At 36.2% G+C, this 18,280-nt stretch overlaps 1 protein-coding gene across 1 annotated transcript; it reads right to left on the minus strand.

Moving 5' to 3' along the window:
* Positions 1-16,845: 16,845 nt before the first annotated feature.
* Positions 16,846-18,042, minus strand: LOC140790866 (glutathione transferase GST 23-like). Its single transcript, XM_073141164.1, has 2 exons — positions 17,623-18,042; positions 16,846-17,544 (listed from the first exon to the last, which is right to left on the minus strand). The coding sequence occupies exons 1-2, from the start codon at positions 17,938-17,940 to the stop codon at positions 17,089-17,091; spliced, it is 774 nt and encodes a 257-aa protein (XP_072997265.1). The 5' UTR covers positions 17,941-18,042; the 3' UTR covers positions 16,846-17,088.
* Positions 18,043-18,280: the final 238 nt, after the last annotated feature.

The raw sequence follows: 18,280 nt of genomic DNA on the forward strand, positions 1-18,280 counted from the left end.
GCCTATAAAAGGATGTGGTAGGCAACCAAATTGATGATTGATAATTGAGATTGAGTTTTGCCTTGCCTCCTTCATCTTCTTCACTCCCGTTTTCTCAATCCCCGGCGACGCCGCTTCTAACCTCCCTCATCCGGCTAATCACCCTAGTCCCTTAGGGGTGGCCCTCTTCTCCCCCTTCGTCCAATCTATCCAACACTTGCCCTAATCCTTCCATCAACCACAACCCTTCCACCATCACTTTTCACCGGTGCCACTACATTAACGCTGGTCCACCTTCAACCACCATTACCTAGGATCATGTGCCTCCATCCACGGATCCAAAACAGACCATCTGACCTTTGTCCACAAATCGGACGATATCTCGAGATCCCCACATCTGATTCCCTGCAACTAGATTTGTTGGAAAGATCTTTTCTGGGGCTACAACATATCAGAGTTTCACATCGATCCGACGGCGACATATTTTAGGATCTTATTTCAAAGTTCCGTGCCAGATCTAGTCCAGATCAAGAATTGGAAGATATCGACCCTTCACCAAAAAGGCGAGATCGTATCAAGCTGGTATCAGAGCTCCATAGCCAGAGGTGTGATCGTATCAAGGATCAATGTCTTTATAAGTTTCTAAGTTTGATCAGGAGAAATACCGTGAATTGATGACAATGACAATTGTTAAGCATGAATTGCCTTTTCAATTTGTTGATTATGAAGGAGTTAGAATATTGCACAGTTACTTATGTGATAAGGTCAAACATATTAGTAGAAATACAGCTAAGGCAGATGTTTTGAAAATGTACAGAAGGGAGAAGAATAAACTCAAATATTGGTTATATTCTATTCTTGAAAGAATCAGTTTAACATCTGACTTGTGGACCTCCATGACCACTGATGGTTATCTATGTCTCACGGCACACTTTATTGATGAAAATTGGGTATTGCACAAAAAAATTATAAATTTTTGTGCAATGCCAACCCCATACACTGGAATAGCTTTGTCTGATAAGATTTAGATATTATTGACTGAATGGGGTATAGAGAAAAAGTTATTTTCTATAACACTTGATACTGCATCTACAATTAATTTATTTGTTGAGTTGTTGAGGAGCCAACTTATATTAAATGATGCTTTATTATGTGATAATGATTTTTTTCATGTTTGTTGTTGTGCTCATATTCTTAACTTAATATGCAAGAAGGTCTGAAAGAAATAGATGATTATGTATTCAAAATTAGATAGAGCATCAAATATGTTAAAGGGTCACAAGTCAGAAAACAAAGATTTGCTGAGTGTATTAAACAAGTTTCTTTGAATAGCAGTAAAGGATTAAGACAAGATGTGCCTACAAGATGGAATTCAACTTACTTAATGCTTGACAGTGCTATTATATATCGTCGTGCATTTCTTCATTTACAATTGAGTGATTCAAATTATAAGTATTGTCCATCACAAAAAGAATGGGGTAAAGCAGAAAAGATTTACAAGTTTTTGAAGTTGTTTTATGATGTTACATCTCTATTTTCTGGATCTATATACCTTACAACAAATTTGTACTTTCCTAAAGTAGTTTTGATCCAATTGAATATAATGGAAGGCATGCGAAGCTCAGATAATTTTATTAGTCATATAGCCACACAAATGAATGTGAAGTTTGAAAAATATTAGAAACAATACAGTATTATTTTAGCAATAGCTATCATTCTAGATCCATGATTCAAAATATATTTTATGAAATTCTTATACAACAAAATCTATGGCTCTTCTTATGAGATGATAAAGATCTGTGAGAAGTTGTTTGCTCTTTTTTATCACTATGTTCAGAACACTTCTAAAGTTTCCAATGTGACATCTTCAACTTATTTATGTAAAGTTTCAAATAATACTAAAGATAACAACTCTATGATGAAGGTAATTTAATACCATTATTATGTTTCTTATCATTATATTTTTTTAATATTCTTTATATATTCAGAATAATAATTATTATTTTTTATATAAGAGTTTGATTCATTTGAGAGTTTTGAGTTTGTGAGTAAATCACAAAAGTCACAATTAGAATTGTATCTTGAAGAGCCTCGAATTGATCGAAATTCTAAATTGGATATTCTTAATTATCGAAAATCCAATCAATTTTGATATCCTGATCTTTCTCTTATGGCATGCGATATATTAAGTATTCTTATCTCCACAGTTGCTTCTGAATTTGCTTTTAGTGTTTGTGGTAGAGTACTTGATCAATATAGAAGTACTTTAAAGCCTAAAAGTGTGGAAGCTTTAATATGTACTCGAGATTGGTTGTTTCATACTAGAGGTAAGTATATTATTATTTTCTTATATAACTATTCAAAAAGTTTAGTGTACTAATTATTTTATCATATTATGATAGACAATTTGGTAGCATTGGAGGAGCTAACGGAAGATATTACAAATTTGGACTTAATGGCTAATGCAAGTGAAGTTGTAGAATCTGGTGAATGCTCAAATGCATAAATCTAAATCCGATGAATGCTCATTGACTACTGTAAGTGAATTTTTGTATATATCTTACATTTTAGATGTTTACTTTTTGTTCTTTCTGGCAGGGTCGTGATATTTGGAGATGGAGAGCTTAATGATAGTGTTTGCATATTTCAAACTATTTTTAATTTGTAATGGATTGTAAACTCTAAATTTTGTTCTAATTGTCATGGGATTGTATGGACTTTGTTGAAACTTTGTTGAAACTTTGTTGGAACTTTGTTTTAAATTATATTGTATGGACTTTTATTATGCTAAATTATTAGGATTGTAATTTTGATATTGTGTAAGTTTTGAGTTGGAAATGTATTGTTTTGTTTTTATGAATGTACGATACACTTTTTGAGAGTTAGAACTTTATTCCAAACTCTATTATATGGTTTTTGTTATGATGAATTATTATGATTGTAATTTTGATATTGTATAAATTTTGAGTTGAAAATGTATTATTTTGTTTGTATGAATATATGATACACTATTTTGGGAGTTGGAATTTGTTCTAAACTCTATTGTATGGGTTTTGTTTTGATGAATTATTAGAATTGTAATTTTAATGTTGTATGAGTTTTGAGTTAAAAATAGGTTATTTTATTTGTGTAATACACCATTTATATATAATAAATTAGTAAATATTAAATTTTATATAGGATTTATATTAAATGGGTTAGATGGGGCGTGTTAACGTGTCGAGTTAACATTACCCGTTTAAGTATACGGGTTAGGCGGGTCGTGTCGTGTTATCTGTTTATTAATCAGGTCGTGTTCGTGTTTGCCAAATGCAACCCATTTATTAATCGGGTCGTGTTCGTGTCAAGGTAATATTGACCCAACCTGAATCTGACCCGACCCGAATTCGCTTAACCCAACCCGATTGCCACCCCTAGTTCCACCTCAAGTGTCGTCCTTGTTGTGGGTATCGGCCGGTGCACTGACCTTGGGTGCCGACGATGGTGCACGCCAGCAACCACCTCCTTTCTCTTAGTTGGTCTTCAGTTGGGTGAGAGGAAGGAGGTGGTTGTTGAGTTGGGCTGCCTAGCCCAACTTGGGCTTGGTTGGGCTATGGCATCCAAACCCAAGTAGTGGCTGGGCTACTTTGGCAGTTGGGCCATTAGCAGCCTAGCCCAAGTTGTGTTGGGTTTGGGCTACAGGCAGCCCAACCCATGTGGTGGCTCATGTGGTGGCTTTGGGCTATAGGTAGCCCAACGCAAGTTTGTTGTGGGTTTGGATTGCTAGTAGCCCAACCCAAGTTTGTTGGTGAGTGGGCTACAGCACAGCCCATGAGAACTTTAGGCCTAGTTTCCTTGGGGCTTTGGGCCTATTTTAGTGGGTTTATGCTTGATCTTGAGCTGGCCAAGCTAGTTAGTTGCTTTGTAATCTTTTTATTTATGTTAGTCATCTTATTCTTTTATTCTTGTCAACCTAAGCCCTTATCATTAATTATTTTTAGCAGATAGTAGTATTTGCTTTATTAATTATTTTTATAAATTAATTTTAATGAATCAAACTGTGGCTTGAGAGTGTCATTATAAATAACACATAACAAAAGCTAACTCTGTTAGGTTTTTAATTGTTGGCAATTGTGTACAAAATATTCTAAGTGTATTTTTACATGTATATGAGTTTTATACAAGTCTAGAAAATCTCTGGTTTGAAGAATTGCAAGATTATTGGAGAAAAGCTGTTGAGTTCACACCGCGTTCACAAACGCGTTCGAACACGGGTACTGCGTTCACATAGACCAAGAGCTGCGTTCACAAACGCGTTCGAACGCGGGTATTGCGTTCACACAGACCGAGAGCTGCGTTCACAAATGCGTTCGAACGCAACCTGAAGAATTCAAGCTGTTGCATTCGAATGCACTTGGGCCCATTCGAAGGCACCCGGGCCGCGTTCGAACGCACCAACGAAGTTTGAATATCTTGGACTTTCATAAGTTCATATAAGACTTAGATTTGGCTATATCTTGGAGATCATATATAAGGATTGTGAAGCCCTAACTCTAGGGTAGTTGAAGAAGCATTATTGAAGGAGACTTCTTGAGGCTACATCGGTTCTTCAACTAACAAGGTTCTACTCATCTAAAAAACTTAATATTTCGTCTTAAGGGCTATCTAGACGAAAGATCAATCTTGAGGGCTACTAAAGTTGGACTTCAATCATGAGAAGCAGTGAATCGTGGGTTCTAGCGAGCAAGACTGAGAGGAACAAAGTCATTTGGATAGACGGATTGTTTTGTGAGTAAGTCTTGTAACTGCTGCTATTATAGTGATTGGTTTTGATCCGAGTTTGGATCCGTGGTTTTTTCTTGTCTGGGTTTCTCCATATTAAATTCTTGGCGTTCATCTCTATTTTCGTTCTTAATATTTCTTCGAACTTTTACTTAAGCGAACGAGTGATATCATTGCCTAGTATTTAGATACATACTTGTGTCTAAGGGTTTTTCAATTGGTATTAGAGCAGGTTCTCTCACCCTTTGAGAAAGATCATATGCATGGATTTTCATAGAGATGGACCATCATCTATTAGACCTCCTATTCTAGATGGATCAAATTATGCATATTGGAAAGCTAGAATGAGAGCTTACTTGAAGTCTATAGATGAACGAGTATGGTTTGCCGTTGTGAACGGTTGGAGTCCACCAATGTATGTGGTAAATGAAAAACTTATTGAGAAACCGATTGAGTCATTGGATAGGACAGACTATGAAAAAGTCGGATGGAATAGCAAAGCAATAAATGTAATTTTTCGTTGTGTTTCCTTGGAAGAATTTAGAAGAATTTCTACTTGTGAGATAGCAAAAGAAGCCTTGACGATCTTAGAAACTACTCACGAAGGAAATATGGCTGTAAAACTTTCAAAACTTCAAAGGTTGACTTCTAATTTTGAAACTCTACGTATGGAGGAGAATGAGACATTTGATGAGTTCTATGCAAAGTTGAATAATATAGTCAACTCCAATTTCAACCTAGGAGAGAAAATTCCTAAAAACAGAATTGTTCGTAAGATCCTTAGGTCTCTTCCCGAAAGATTTCAGGCGAAAGTTATAGCTATTGAGGAAAGTAAGGACATTGACTCTATGAAAGTTGAACAATTAATAGGAAATCTACAAACATTTGAGTTCAATCTTTCAAAACCGAGGAAGTCCAAAGGGATGGCCCTATCCACAGTTGAACAAAATTTAGAGGAGTCTGATGATGAAGGTGATTTTGATGTTGAGATGTTGACTATGTTTGTCAAAAAGTTAAATAAATTCTTTCGGAAGCCAAACAAGTTGAATGCTGAAAAACTTGAGAAAAGTAAAGCCTTTGTGAAAAAGAAGAATACTGTGAGTTCGAACATGTGAGCAACAACAATGTCAAATAGAAAAATAAGAATTCTAAGAATAAAGTTCGATATTTTGAATGTTCTAGTTTTGGACACATCGCACAAGAATGTCTTAATCGTCTTAAGAGGAAGGCTAAAGCTATGAAAGTTACTTGGAATGACTCAGATGAATCTGATGATGATTCTAAAAAAGATGAAGAAAACTTTGTAGCTTTTGCCTCTTCTCTACTTAATACTTACTCTGTTGTTGATACTAATAGTACAAATGATCAGGATACGTTATCAGCTGAGGAAGATGAATCTGAAATTCAAAAGGCATATAATGACCTATACCTAGAGTCGTTTAAACTCAAGAAAAGCAATCTTAGACTACTTTAACGACTCAAGGTAATCGAACCAGAAAGAATTCAATTTGAGGAGAAGTACAAATTGAAACTTGAACGTGTCAAACCTTTCTGAACAACTTGACAATGCGAAAAATAAAATGAAGGCTGATGAAATTGAACTAGGGTGATTGCATAAAGAAGTGACATTTCTAAAAGGGAAGAACAAACAACCTCATAATCTTCATCACAAAATTGACCGATGCTCAATAGATTTGCTTTCATGCCCTTAACATAAAGAACATTTTTAAGAATAGGAACCCCCGGAGAACTTACCTTTCCTTTACCTATTACCTTGGGTGAATTACCATCTCCGAATGTCACAACTCCCCTTCATGTTTTTTGAGATTAGAAAATAAGGACTTGTCACTCAATATATGTCTTGAATAACCACTGTCTAAATATCACAAATCAGAATTTAAAGCTTTCAAGGTTGTATGCACAACATAACATTTCAAATCACTTTTCTTAACCCATACGGCCTTTGTTTTCATCCCATAAATGAAATCACTTCTAGGTTTTTGCAAAAAATTGCAATGAGGTCGAATATGCCCTAGAATACCGCAATGATAGTATGTCGGAACAAACCCTTTTCTACTCACCTTTTGTCGAGGAGTGTGACTAAAGTTTACCTTTGGTGCCGTTGAAGATTCACCAGTTTGTAGATTCAACTTTTGTTTATAAGCATTCATCCAGGATTGCTTTGTAAATGCGGTTGATGACTTCAGATATTCTTTCTTTTGTATACCTGCAGAAACGAAGACAGTTTTGTTATTATTTGAATTAATAGTGTATCCAACACCATACCTGTCTTTCCAGAGATCTAAGCTTTTAGAATCTCGTCAAGAATTCTCCAAAACTGATTGTACTATTCTAGATCATGATGGTAATGTTATATGTTATGGATCTAGAACATCTGATAATTACTATGTTGTTGGAACTTTACATAAATTGAAATGTAACAATGCATCTTTCGACATTGCAGATCTTTGGCATCAACGTCTTGGACATGTGAATCACAATGAATTATTTACTCTGTCCAAACAAGAAGTGGTAATAGGAATACCTAATATGAAAGAAATGTCAAAAAGAGTGTGCGGTTCGTATCAAATTGGAAAACAAATTCAGATCTCACACAAGAAGGTAAATGCAGCTACAACTGACCGTGTGCTATAATTAGTTCACATGGACTTGATGGGTCCAACAAAAACGGAAAGTCTTGGAGGTAAACGCTATATATTCTTAATGGTCGATGATTACTCCAAATATACCTAGGTTGCCTTTCTACGTGAGAAGTCTGAAACCTTTAAAGTTTTTAAATCAATATGCTTAAAAATGCAGAATAAAAAATCTACTACCTTAGTTAGGATTCGTTCTGATCATAGTAGAGAATTTGAAAATAAATATTTTTCTATATTTTGCGATTCTCTTGGTATTCAACATAAATTTTCAGCTCCTATAACTCCACAACAGAACGGGATTGTGGAAAGAAAAAACCGAGTTGTGTAGGAAATGGCTAGGGTTATACTTGACGGTAAAAAGATTATTCAAAGGTTTTGGGCAGAGGCGATCAATACAGCGGTACATGTGATAAATCGTGTTTATCTAAGATCAGGTACAAAAATGATTGCATATAAAATCTGGAAAGGTTAGAAACCTAGTGTTAAATATTTTCGAGTTTTTGGTAGTAAATGCTATATCTTGCGTAATCGAGAATATTTGACTAAATTTGACACTAGAAGTAGCGAAAACATCTTCTTAGGGTATTCTAATAATAGCAGAGCCTACAGGGTATTTAATCTTGACACTTCTACTGTTATGGAATCTGCTAATGTTATTATAGATGAATCCACGACTGATATAACTGAAGGTACTCTTATTTTTGTTTCTGCAGATACATATGATGAAGAAATAGGAAAGGAGCTTGATCTGAAAATTGAGAATCAGGACGAGGACAAAGTTGAAATGAACAAAGATGACTGCAACATACCAGAACCATCTGCCAGAGTGAAATCAAATCATCCACTATCACAAGTGATCGGAGACGTGAATGAACCAATTAAGACAAGACGACAAATCCAAAGTGAGTTATCATTTACTTGTTATACATCTTCTTTTGAACCTAAAAATGTGAAGGAAGCATTGTTAGACGATTCTTGGGTTAATGCTATGCATGAGGAATTAGAGCAATTTTCTAGGAATGATGTTTGGTATTTAATTCTTACACCTAAGAATGTGAACGTCATTGGAACAAAATGGATTTACAAGAATAAAAGTGATGAACATGGCAATATAGTTTGAAATAAAGCTATACTAGTAGTACAGAGATATACTCAGGTTGAGAGTATAAATTTTGATGAGACATTTGCTCCTGTTGCTAGATTATAGTTTATTCGTATACTGCTTGCTATTGCTTGTCATTTAAAATTTAAATTGTTTCAAATGGATGTTAAAAGTGTTTTTTTGAATGATACTCTGAATGAAGATGTTAAAATTGTTTCATATCTAGATACACGAATTCTGATTGGGCAGGTTCATGTGATGATAGAAAAAATACTTCAGGTGGATGTTTTTATATTGGAAACAATCTGGTTGCTTGGCACAGTAAGAAATAAAACTCAATATCTTTATCTACTATGGAGGCCGAGTACATTGCAGCGGGAAGTTGTTGTTCTCAGTTACTATGGATGAAACAAATGGTCAAAGATTACGACATTGAACAAGATACTATGGTGCTTTATTGTGACAACATGAGTGCTATTAATATATCGAAAAATCCTGTTCAACACTCGCGTACAAAACATATTGATATCCGACATCATTTTATATGTGAGTTAGTTGAAAACAAAATAATAGCAATAGAACATATTGAGACGGAGAAACAATTGGGTGATCTGTTTACAAAACCTTTGGATTTACTGAGATTTGAGTATCTTCGTACTTCTTTAGGGATTTGTGTTTTGGATTGATCTTTTTGAGTTTTGATTTGCGTGTTTTTTATTTTATTTCATTTTTTTAGGTTTTCTTTTACTCTAAAATTTTCTCATTGGTTTTAGTTTCAGATTTGTCGAGAGTGTTTGTCATAAAAAAAAATTTGATGCACTCCTAGATTCAATAATATACTCTTGACATATAAATATAATTTTTCTCTTGATTATGAGTTATAATAGTCAATTTTGTCATCTTGTAGTATATTGTATCATTTCTGATTTATTCACTCTCTCGACTTCTATGATAATTAAACTAAATTTAATGCACTCATAACGTGTGTATATTCTTATGTGAACATGACATCGTGAAGTTTTTTTAAATAGCTCACTATTGACTTTGATTTGCACAGTTTGACCTCATGCTTAGTCATCACAAATGTGTTCATAAAATATCAATAAAAAGGGCTACAATGAGTTAGTGTGAAAGTCATCTTGTTTAGAGTCCAATTTGACTCAGTACAATGCTTGCAAATTAAATAAATTTTTTTTAATATTTGTGAATATCTTCTTGCACATTGTTTGATATGTACTACAAGAAAAGGGCTACCTACTCATGTGGGAAAGCTATCATTGCACCTATATGGTTTAAGTATAAAAAAAAATTATAGGAAAAATTCCTTTTCTGTTATGGAGAATAAGTCGAAAAGTGTAAATTAAAATACTAAATTAGTTTGACTACTGTGTTGTATCATTGTTTAAATAGGAAAGTTTATTTAAGAAGAATGTTTCATGTTATCTATGCTCAACTTGCATATGCATATTGTTATGATCAATCAAGATTAATTTAATTTTGAGTGATGCATTAGAATTGATTATAATATGCTTTTGATGATTTGATTGATCTGTGTATGACTTATTCCATTCGATTGTCATATTCTATGTCTTGAATCTATTTTGAATTTCTAGAAGTGCATCTACAAAAATATTTTTTATTTTTTTTTCTTAGACTTTTTACTTAAAAAAAAAGGGGCGTTCGAACGCAGATTTTTGAGTTCAAACGCGATGACTGGCGCGTTCGAACGCGCAGACTAGTGCATTCGAACGCACTCATGGGTTCTTTATATAGTGCGTCCAAACCCAAGGGTTTTCATCTTCCATCTTCCAAACCCTAGAAACCCTTCATTTTCTCCCTCTCAAATCTTCAAGATCTTGGTCTTTTTCATCAAATTTCTCACTCCAAACCCTTTTAGAGGGTAGTTCTCTTCCGGATCTAGCGTCTTTCAGCCGAATCTTTTAGTTTTTCTTCACTTTTGCGAGGTATGATCATCCGTCAATTTTCTTATTTTTTTATTCAATTGAGTCTCTTGATCTTGATTAATTTCGTGCGTTTTCGAGTTTTGATCACGTTAAAGTTAATATCTTGATGTTTCTTGTCCGATTGAATGTGATATCTTAGCGTTTTCAAGTGGAAGATGGATTTCATTTAGGGCCTTCATGGTTTCTAGAATTTTTTGGATTTCTTGTTATCTTTTTGTTTGCTTTGGGCATGTATTGAATCTTGCAACTTATTTCTTTCTCAAGAATGCCTAGAAAAGCTGCAATTTCCAAGAAACCAAGGCTGCCTTCGTCACCTACGTCGGCTCCCAAGTTTTCTACATCTACGGCGCAGGGCGATATAAACATAATTTTGGCACTCGACCTGTTATCTATGAACGGCCAGTGGTCATTTCTGATTTTTCTGCCTTGGGGATCAAACAGATCTTTACTGAGCGAGGATGGTTATCCGTGTGTCGGATGAGCGGGACTGCATATGTGGAAGTTGTCAAGGAATTTTTTAGTAATGCCACGGTTTTGGAACGCTGTATACGTTCTACTGTCCATGGGGTTTTGATATACTTGGACTCCGATGTTATTCGTGCTGAACTCCAACTTCCTGATGGTGAGTTCCAGTATCCATCGTTTGTTCTGCTTCCTGATGTCAAAGACTATGTTGGTACTATGTTAATCAAAGGGGAACGTTGGAAAGGAAACATGATGCCTCGTGCGAAACTGACATTAGTGACTCGCATGCTTCACCTGCTTTGCTTGTACAACATCACCCCCAAGACTCAACATTCCAATATTAGTCCGGATCATGCCTTCCTCCTTCGTGCGATGCTGTTGGGAGTTTCTATTGATTTGGATGCGGTGATATACGATTCTATTCTGACAGCTACACAGAAAGAAGCGCCTCGTGAAGGGTTGTCGTTTGGCATTTTTATTACCAATTTGTGCACTCAGAGTGGGGTGCAAGTGGATGCCTCAGAAGATTTGCTTACTTCGCAAAAACCGTTGGATCGGATAACTCTTAAGTGGAGTCAAGCTCATGATCAGCCGTCTCCTCTCAAGTCGTCCTCCTCTTCCACCGCTGGATGTTCATCACACCTCGACATTTCTGATGACAGTTCTGATGATGATTCATCTCATACTGAGGGGGAGTTACCATAGTTCTCTGACCGTTTTGATCAGCTTAGCACTGAGGTGCAGGACCTCCATTCGGTCGTGAATGATTTATGAGCTGAGCAAGCTCGTTAGGGGACCGTACTCGACTCCGTGTTGTCGATTTTTCATCGTCAATTCCCTTTGAGTTCCTAGTCTTTGGCATTTGTGTCAAAAAGGGGGAGAGTGTCTGTAAGTTTAGACGTGTGTTTAGAGTTTAGGAGTTTACTGAGTTTACTAGTGTAGGGGGAGTACTGGTGTAGGGAGAGTTTATACTGGTTTATGTTTACTGCATAATAACTTTGCATGAGTACTTGTGAACTGCTTGCTTGATAACTTGTGTTTGGATTGTTATTCAATTCTAGTTATTTTCACTTGATCTTGGATTGGTATATTTTTATTTGCAGGGATTGATGTGCTACATTTACTAAACTTGTTGAATGCTCATTTTGAATTCTTTGTAATATCTTGTAATCTAGATGTTTTGTCACAAATTGCTAAAGGGGGAGATTGTTAGGTTTTTAATTGTTGGCAATTGTGTACAAAATATTCTAAGTGTATTTTTACATGTATATGAGCTTTATACAAGTCTAGAAAATCACTAGTTTGAAGAATTACAATATTATTGGAGAAAAGCTGTTGAGTTCACACCGCGTTCACAAATGCGTTCGAACGTGGTGCGTTCACAAACGCGTTCGAACGCGGGTACTGCGTTCACACAGACCGAGAGCTGCGTTCACAAACGCGTTCAAACGCGGGTACTACGTTCACACAGACTGAGAGCTGCATTCACAAACGCATTCGAACGCAACCTAAAGAATTTAAGCTGTCGCATTCGAACGCACTTAGGCTCGTTCGAACGCACCTGAGATCAAGTCAGGCCGTTCGAATGCACCCAGGCCGCGTTCGAACACACCAATGAAGTTTGAAAATTTTGGACTTTCGTGAGTTCGGATAAGACTTGGATTTGGCTCTATCTTGGAGATCATATATAAAGATTGTGATGCCCTAACTCTAGGGTAGTTGAAAAAGCATTATTGAAGAAGACTTCTTAAGGCTACATCGGTTCTTCAACTAACAAGGTTCTACTTATCTAAAATACTTAATCTTTCGTCTTAAGGGCTATCTAGACGAAAGATCAATCTCGAGGGCTACTTAGGTTGGACTTCAATCATGAGAAGCAGTGAATCATGAGTTTTAGCGAGCAAGACTGAGAGGAACAAAGTTATTTGGATCGACAGGTTGTTTTGTGAGTCAGTCTTGTAACTGCTACTATCATAGTGATTGGTTTTGATCCGAGTTTGGATCCGTGGTTTCTTTCCGTTTGAGTTTTTTCACGTTAAAATCTTGGCGTTCATCTCTGCTTTCGTTCTTAATATTTCTTCGGACTTTTACTTAAGCGAATGAGTGATATCATTGCCTAGTATTTAGATACATACTTGTGTCTATGAGTTTTTCAAACTCTAATTGAGATTTAGCATGGTCGTATATACTTGGTTAAATTAATTTTAGCAAATTGAGTCAGTGATCTGGGTGTATCTATATTAATTGCTCTTGCTAGAAAATTAATACAAATTACTGTAAGAAAAGTATATTAAGCATATTATTTTAATTAGTGAAGAAAATTAATTCAGAGTTGTCCATATGATTTATTTAAGTGATAATAATTAGTGGAACGAGAATTTGAGATAAATTATTTTAAATTGCTTTTAATAACGCGCTAGGCGCCAGTACAACTATGCTAGCTCAACGTAATTAATAAATATAGGAATCCGTAGATGTACCTACCCAAGCCTATAGTGAACTTCAGTAGAGTTATTTAATTAATCAGCAGGAAGTATTTCTGTTTGTGTATTTTATTCCTCTCTATATTGAGGTAGACTCCATACCCTATGAGGATGATCCCATGGCGCAATGGTGGCTAATATCAGAAAAGCAGTTTAGGCAAGTAAAACTTTTATAATCTAAGAGTAGTGTAGAGAATAAAGTGTTATTCATGTGCATACATTTTCCTTATTGTTATTATTGCGCATCATGCATAGTAATTTCATTTTGTTGTTCAGTAAGATTTCATATATCATGATTTCTACACATATTTATTGGGCATGAACATGTGTGTTAGCGCGTAAATCATGATAATAATATGTGTTTTATTATACTTGTTGTGCTATATAATATCATACCACTTATACACGTGCATGACCATAAAGGGGTGATTGCTCGACAGTACTCGACACCTTCCCAACTAAGGTTAGGGGCGAGAGATATTACTATACTTATATATATATTAGGGCTCACTCCTGAGGTCTTAGTCTATTTATCACAAACAATCAGGCAACAGTTTCACTAGGCGATGGGCGATTTATTATTGATCGATGAGAGCCTTACTCTTTAGGGTATTTAAGATATAGAGAGCGAAGGGTAGGATGATGTAGACCTAGCGGTACCCGATGACACAAGGTGAAAGCATCCATAAGCAACGACTCATAATTTTCGCATGATGGTGCGATGATATGGAGCCGAGGGCTCGGATGGTAGTATCGATATGTGATACTGACCTTTGTGATGGGCTTACGACTGGGGTTCTTAGTCTGCGGTGGTAAATAATCGGTCACACTGTTCGCTGAGTGATGGGCCCGTTATTCTATCACTAGAGTCTATCTTCCCTTGGGGGGTATGTGTGTAGTTAGATATGTGTATTGCCGAGTGATGGGCCCGTTATTCTTTCACTAGAGTTTATCTTCCCTTGGGGGGTATGTGTGTAGTCAGATATGTGTATTAATGTAGTTTATAGGCGTACCTCTACATGAGCCTCTGTTATAGACTTGATAGTCTGAGATAATGCATATTATATGGTGTGGTATTGACATGGCCTATTGGCGGAGCTCAGTGTGAGCTCAAGTTTGAGGACTTGATAGTCTGAATTGATCGTTAATACATATCTGCATTAGATGAACATGTTGAGTATGAAATACTGATGCATAGATTTGATTATGATGTGTATATTCATATTTACTTATTTTGCATCATTCATGCATTACTTTTAGACTATAAAAGTAAAAACTTGCTGGGCTTTATGCTCACTACCTTCTGGTGGAAATATTTTCAGATTAGTAGATGAGTTAGAGTTCATGGCGGAGTTGGTAAAAAATTATCATTATTTTTTTGTTTATTCTTGTAAATTAAGCTAGATGGTTTGTAGCATCTACATGAGCAATTTTATCTATCTATGGATATATATTTTAGGGCTTGTTGTGGCCTATAATGTTATGAGCTTATTTTTTTTATATTATTTATGGAAATGTAGACTTTTCTCTGGTTTATTTTGTTGAAATCTTGACTAACAGGTCACGTAGAAATCAGTGGGTTCCACCCACGTGAGGGCCACATGTATTTGGTGGCGGGTGTTACATTTTTTCCTCTAAAGTTTAACCTATGCTACAGTTGCAATATTATGTTAATGATGAAAACAGTGAATCTATTTGTAGTATGTTGTTGTCTTGGATGGTGATAAAATATCTATTTTGGGATGTTGATAAAATATCTATTTTGGGATGTTGATATCTTCTGAACCAATTCCTGGCTTGCTTGCAGATTGAAAGAATGTATACTTTTGGTTGTTTAATCAATTTCAAGGTAACCGTAAGTGACTGAGAAATGCACCATACGTTATGAGTTAATGTTACTGAAGATGTTTTATGAACTTGATCTTAGATTGTTTGAATATTGAAAGAATGTGTATTTCTGGTTGTTTAAATATAAAAAAAAAAACATCATAATGTTATAAGTTTATGTAGCTGAAGATGGTGAATGAATTGATTTTTTATTTAATTGCACATATATATATGAATTGTGTAGAATCCCGGTTAGAGTTTATATATATATATATATATTGTAGGATTTGGTTCATATCTATATTCAGTTAATATTTGATCTATATTTGATTAAGATATGATTTGTATCCGTATACGTTTAAACTTTGATGGATATCCAATAAATATCTATATCCGTTTTTTTATAATATAGTTTTAAATTTTGCTATCCGTCTAATATCTGTATTTATATTCGTATCATAATTAAAAAAAATATGAATTCGAATATGAATTGAGTACTATCCAAATCTGATGGCACAATCGGTTGCTAGTATCTGATGGCACAATCACATCCGCTCTCATCATACAATCTATGCTTTCATATTTTGGATATAGTTATGACGGCAAGATGCACGTGATTGATACATTTAGGTCAGATGGATTGGCCCAAATCAAATTAGAGAATCAATTAATCTTATAGGAAAAGAGAGATCTAAAAGAGAGCACATAGATAAACAAATTTTATTTGTCCCATTAAAAAGAGGATCCAAGGTGGATCAACAGTAAGTCTGAGTTCTTTCTGCAAATATAGTACAAAGCAACCATCCAAAGGAGCATATGTCTCAGAACTACAGTTCTTCATATTGTCATGTCTCTCTCCAGCTATTTAATAAAGAGGTCCAATTGTGTAGCCCAAGGCCAACAAAGACTTAAGTGGGGAAAAAAGAAGGCCTTTATTCTCACCTTTTCTACTTCATGTTCTTTTCTCTCATTTAGTCAAAAGGAACAATCATGGGCCACCATGGCACCATACTCATACACACTGCCAACCTTATCAGATTTTGTCAACCACCAGTGCGAAGCTTTTTCCTTACCTTTGTATATGGTTCTTCTCTCTACTTTTCTCATGATGCTGGAGACTTTGCATTCGAATTGATCCGAAGTTCAGACTGCCACAGTAGGGTAGGTAGATACCATGAATCAAGATGTTGATATCTTGCATGGGTACCCTCATTTACTAAATATCAATGTGTCAGTAGATATTCCTAATATTAGAGTAGTACTACTGGTCCTCTCATTACATCCACTTAAATCTTTTGCATGATTAGAATGCCCTACCGTAAAGGATAACCACAACTTGAAATCAATCTAAGCATTTGATTATCAATTGTTAAGAATATATTTATATAACATAAAAATGGTACAGAGCAGGATCACACCTTGGACCTCTCTTATATATATCTTACATATTCAGAAGTGAGAGAATTTTAGAACATCAAGGATAAAAAGTTTCCTCTGTGTAACAACGTAAAGTTTAGAGTAATTTACCTATTGAGCAAGAAAATCAACTAGACTAGTGTTTCTCAGAACAAATTAGAGTTAACTACTTAATATCATATAGAAAATAGAGCAAGCATCAACTGCCATGACAGTTATATCTTATATTAAATCTTACACACCGTTGCACCCAAACAAAGCAGTTGCACATGCCCAATCCATCAAGAACAAGATTCCCTAAACATAGAACAAGAAAATTAACACTTAGCCTGACATAAAGCCATATTTAATACACCTAAGGACATGACACAAGGCAATAAACTATCAGCATACTACTATACTTCAAACATTTGAGCTAGAGCCTCAGTCCCTTAACCACTACCATCAACAACAACGTCGACTTTTGCAGTAGCAATAGTAGCAGCATCAGTAGTAGCATTACTAGCAGTAGAAGTAGCAGTGTGACTTAGTAGTATCATTTGTCGAATTCCTCTTGCATACTCAAGCAATTTGTCGATGGCTGGAATGGTCTCCTTCACTTCCTTCTGCTCCTCGAAGTCACGAAGCCATGCATGGAAGAGAGGGAACGCCTCGGGATCGACGAGCTTCACCTCAGTAACCTCTTCGAAGACGGCAAGCCAATACGAGCCGCATCCGAGGACGATGTCGAGGAATCCTACGTTATCTCCTCCGAAGAATCTCTTACCTTTGAAAGCTCCCTCTCTTAGCTCGCTTTCGATTAGGCCAAGGTTCTCGTGGACCTGGCCGACCGCCGCTATCTGGTCTTCCCCCGACGAGCCGAACACCGCTCCGACCGCCGGACCGAGCTGCATTGCATGCATTCAAAAATATTACGTGAAGATGGTTCAAGTGAATCCAGAAATAACCTCGCAGTCGATCAACACCTTATCGTCCGCGAAGTGGCACCAGAAGCGCGCGAGGGCGCGGTCGTATGGATCGGATGGCATGATCGGGTGGTCAGGCCAGGTGTCGTCGACGTATTGGATGATGATGACGGACTCGACGATCGGGCGGTCGCGGTGGAGGAGGACAGGGACTTTCTTGTAGATGGGATTGTGGAGGAGGAGGGAAGGGCTCTTCATGGTGAGGTCCTCTTCTACGTACTCAAATTCTAGACCTTTGAGCTTGAGGGCGAGTTGGACTCGGTGAGTGTAGGAGCTGGCCCATGAGCCAAGGAGCTTGAGGGAGGAGGATTGCTCCATGGTTAATTAGGAGTTTGCAGCAAAAGAGTAGTGTGGAAGACTAAGGAGGCCAGAGCTCTAGCTAGCTTTAATTGGTTTGCTTAATTTGTATCGTTCTCTTCTCTGGCTTGTGGACTAAGGCTTTATATAGAGGAGGGAGATGTCCTTTTCGTGGCAAGTGGCAAGTGGGTGGGCCTAGTGTGTACCTAGAGGGCTCCACGTGGCAGTAGGTGGCATGGGGTGGGAATCCCTAGCTTGGTTGATTAAGTTAAGACTTCTTCTCATTCCGCGAGCCATACATACCTCTTAGATCTTTTTCTCTTTTTCCAATACTACAAATACAACATAAAATACTAAAAAT

This window comes from Typha latifolia, chromosome 6 (assembly GCF_019914945.1).
Source record: "Typha latifolia isolate L0001 chromosome 6, TyphaL0001v2, whole genome shotgun sequence".
NCBI classification, from domain to species: Eukaryota; Viridiplantae; Streptophyta; class Magnoliopsida; order Poales; family Typhaceae; genus Typha; species Typha latifolia.

Coding starts and splice junctions, on each gene's coding strand:
- LOC140790866 (XM_073141164.1), bottom strand. CDS start 17,940: ATGGAGCAATCCTCCTCCCTCAAGCTCCTTGGCTCATGGGCCAGCTCC. Junction 17,545..17,622: donor GCCACTTCGCGGACGATAAG/GTGTTGATCGAC, acceptor CATGCAATGCAG/CTCGGTCCGGCGGTCGGAGC.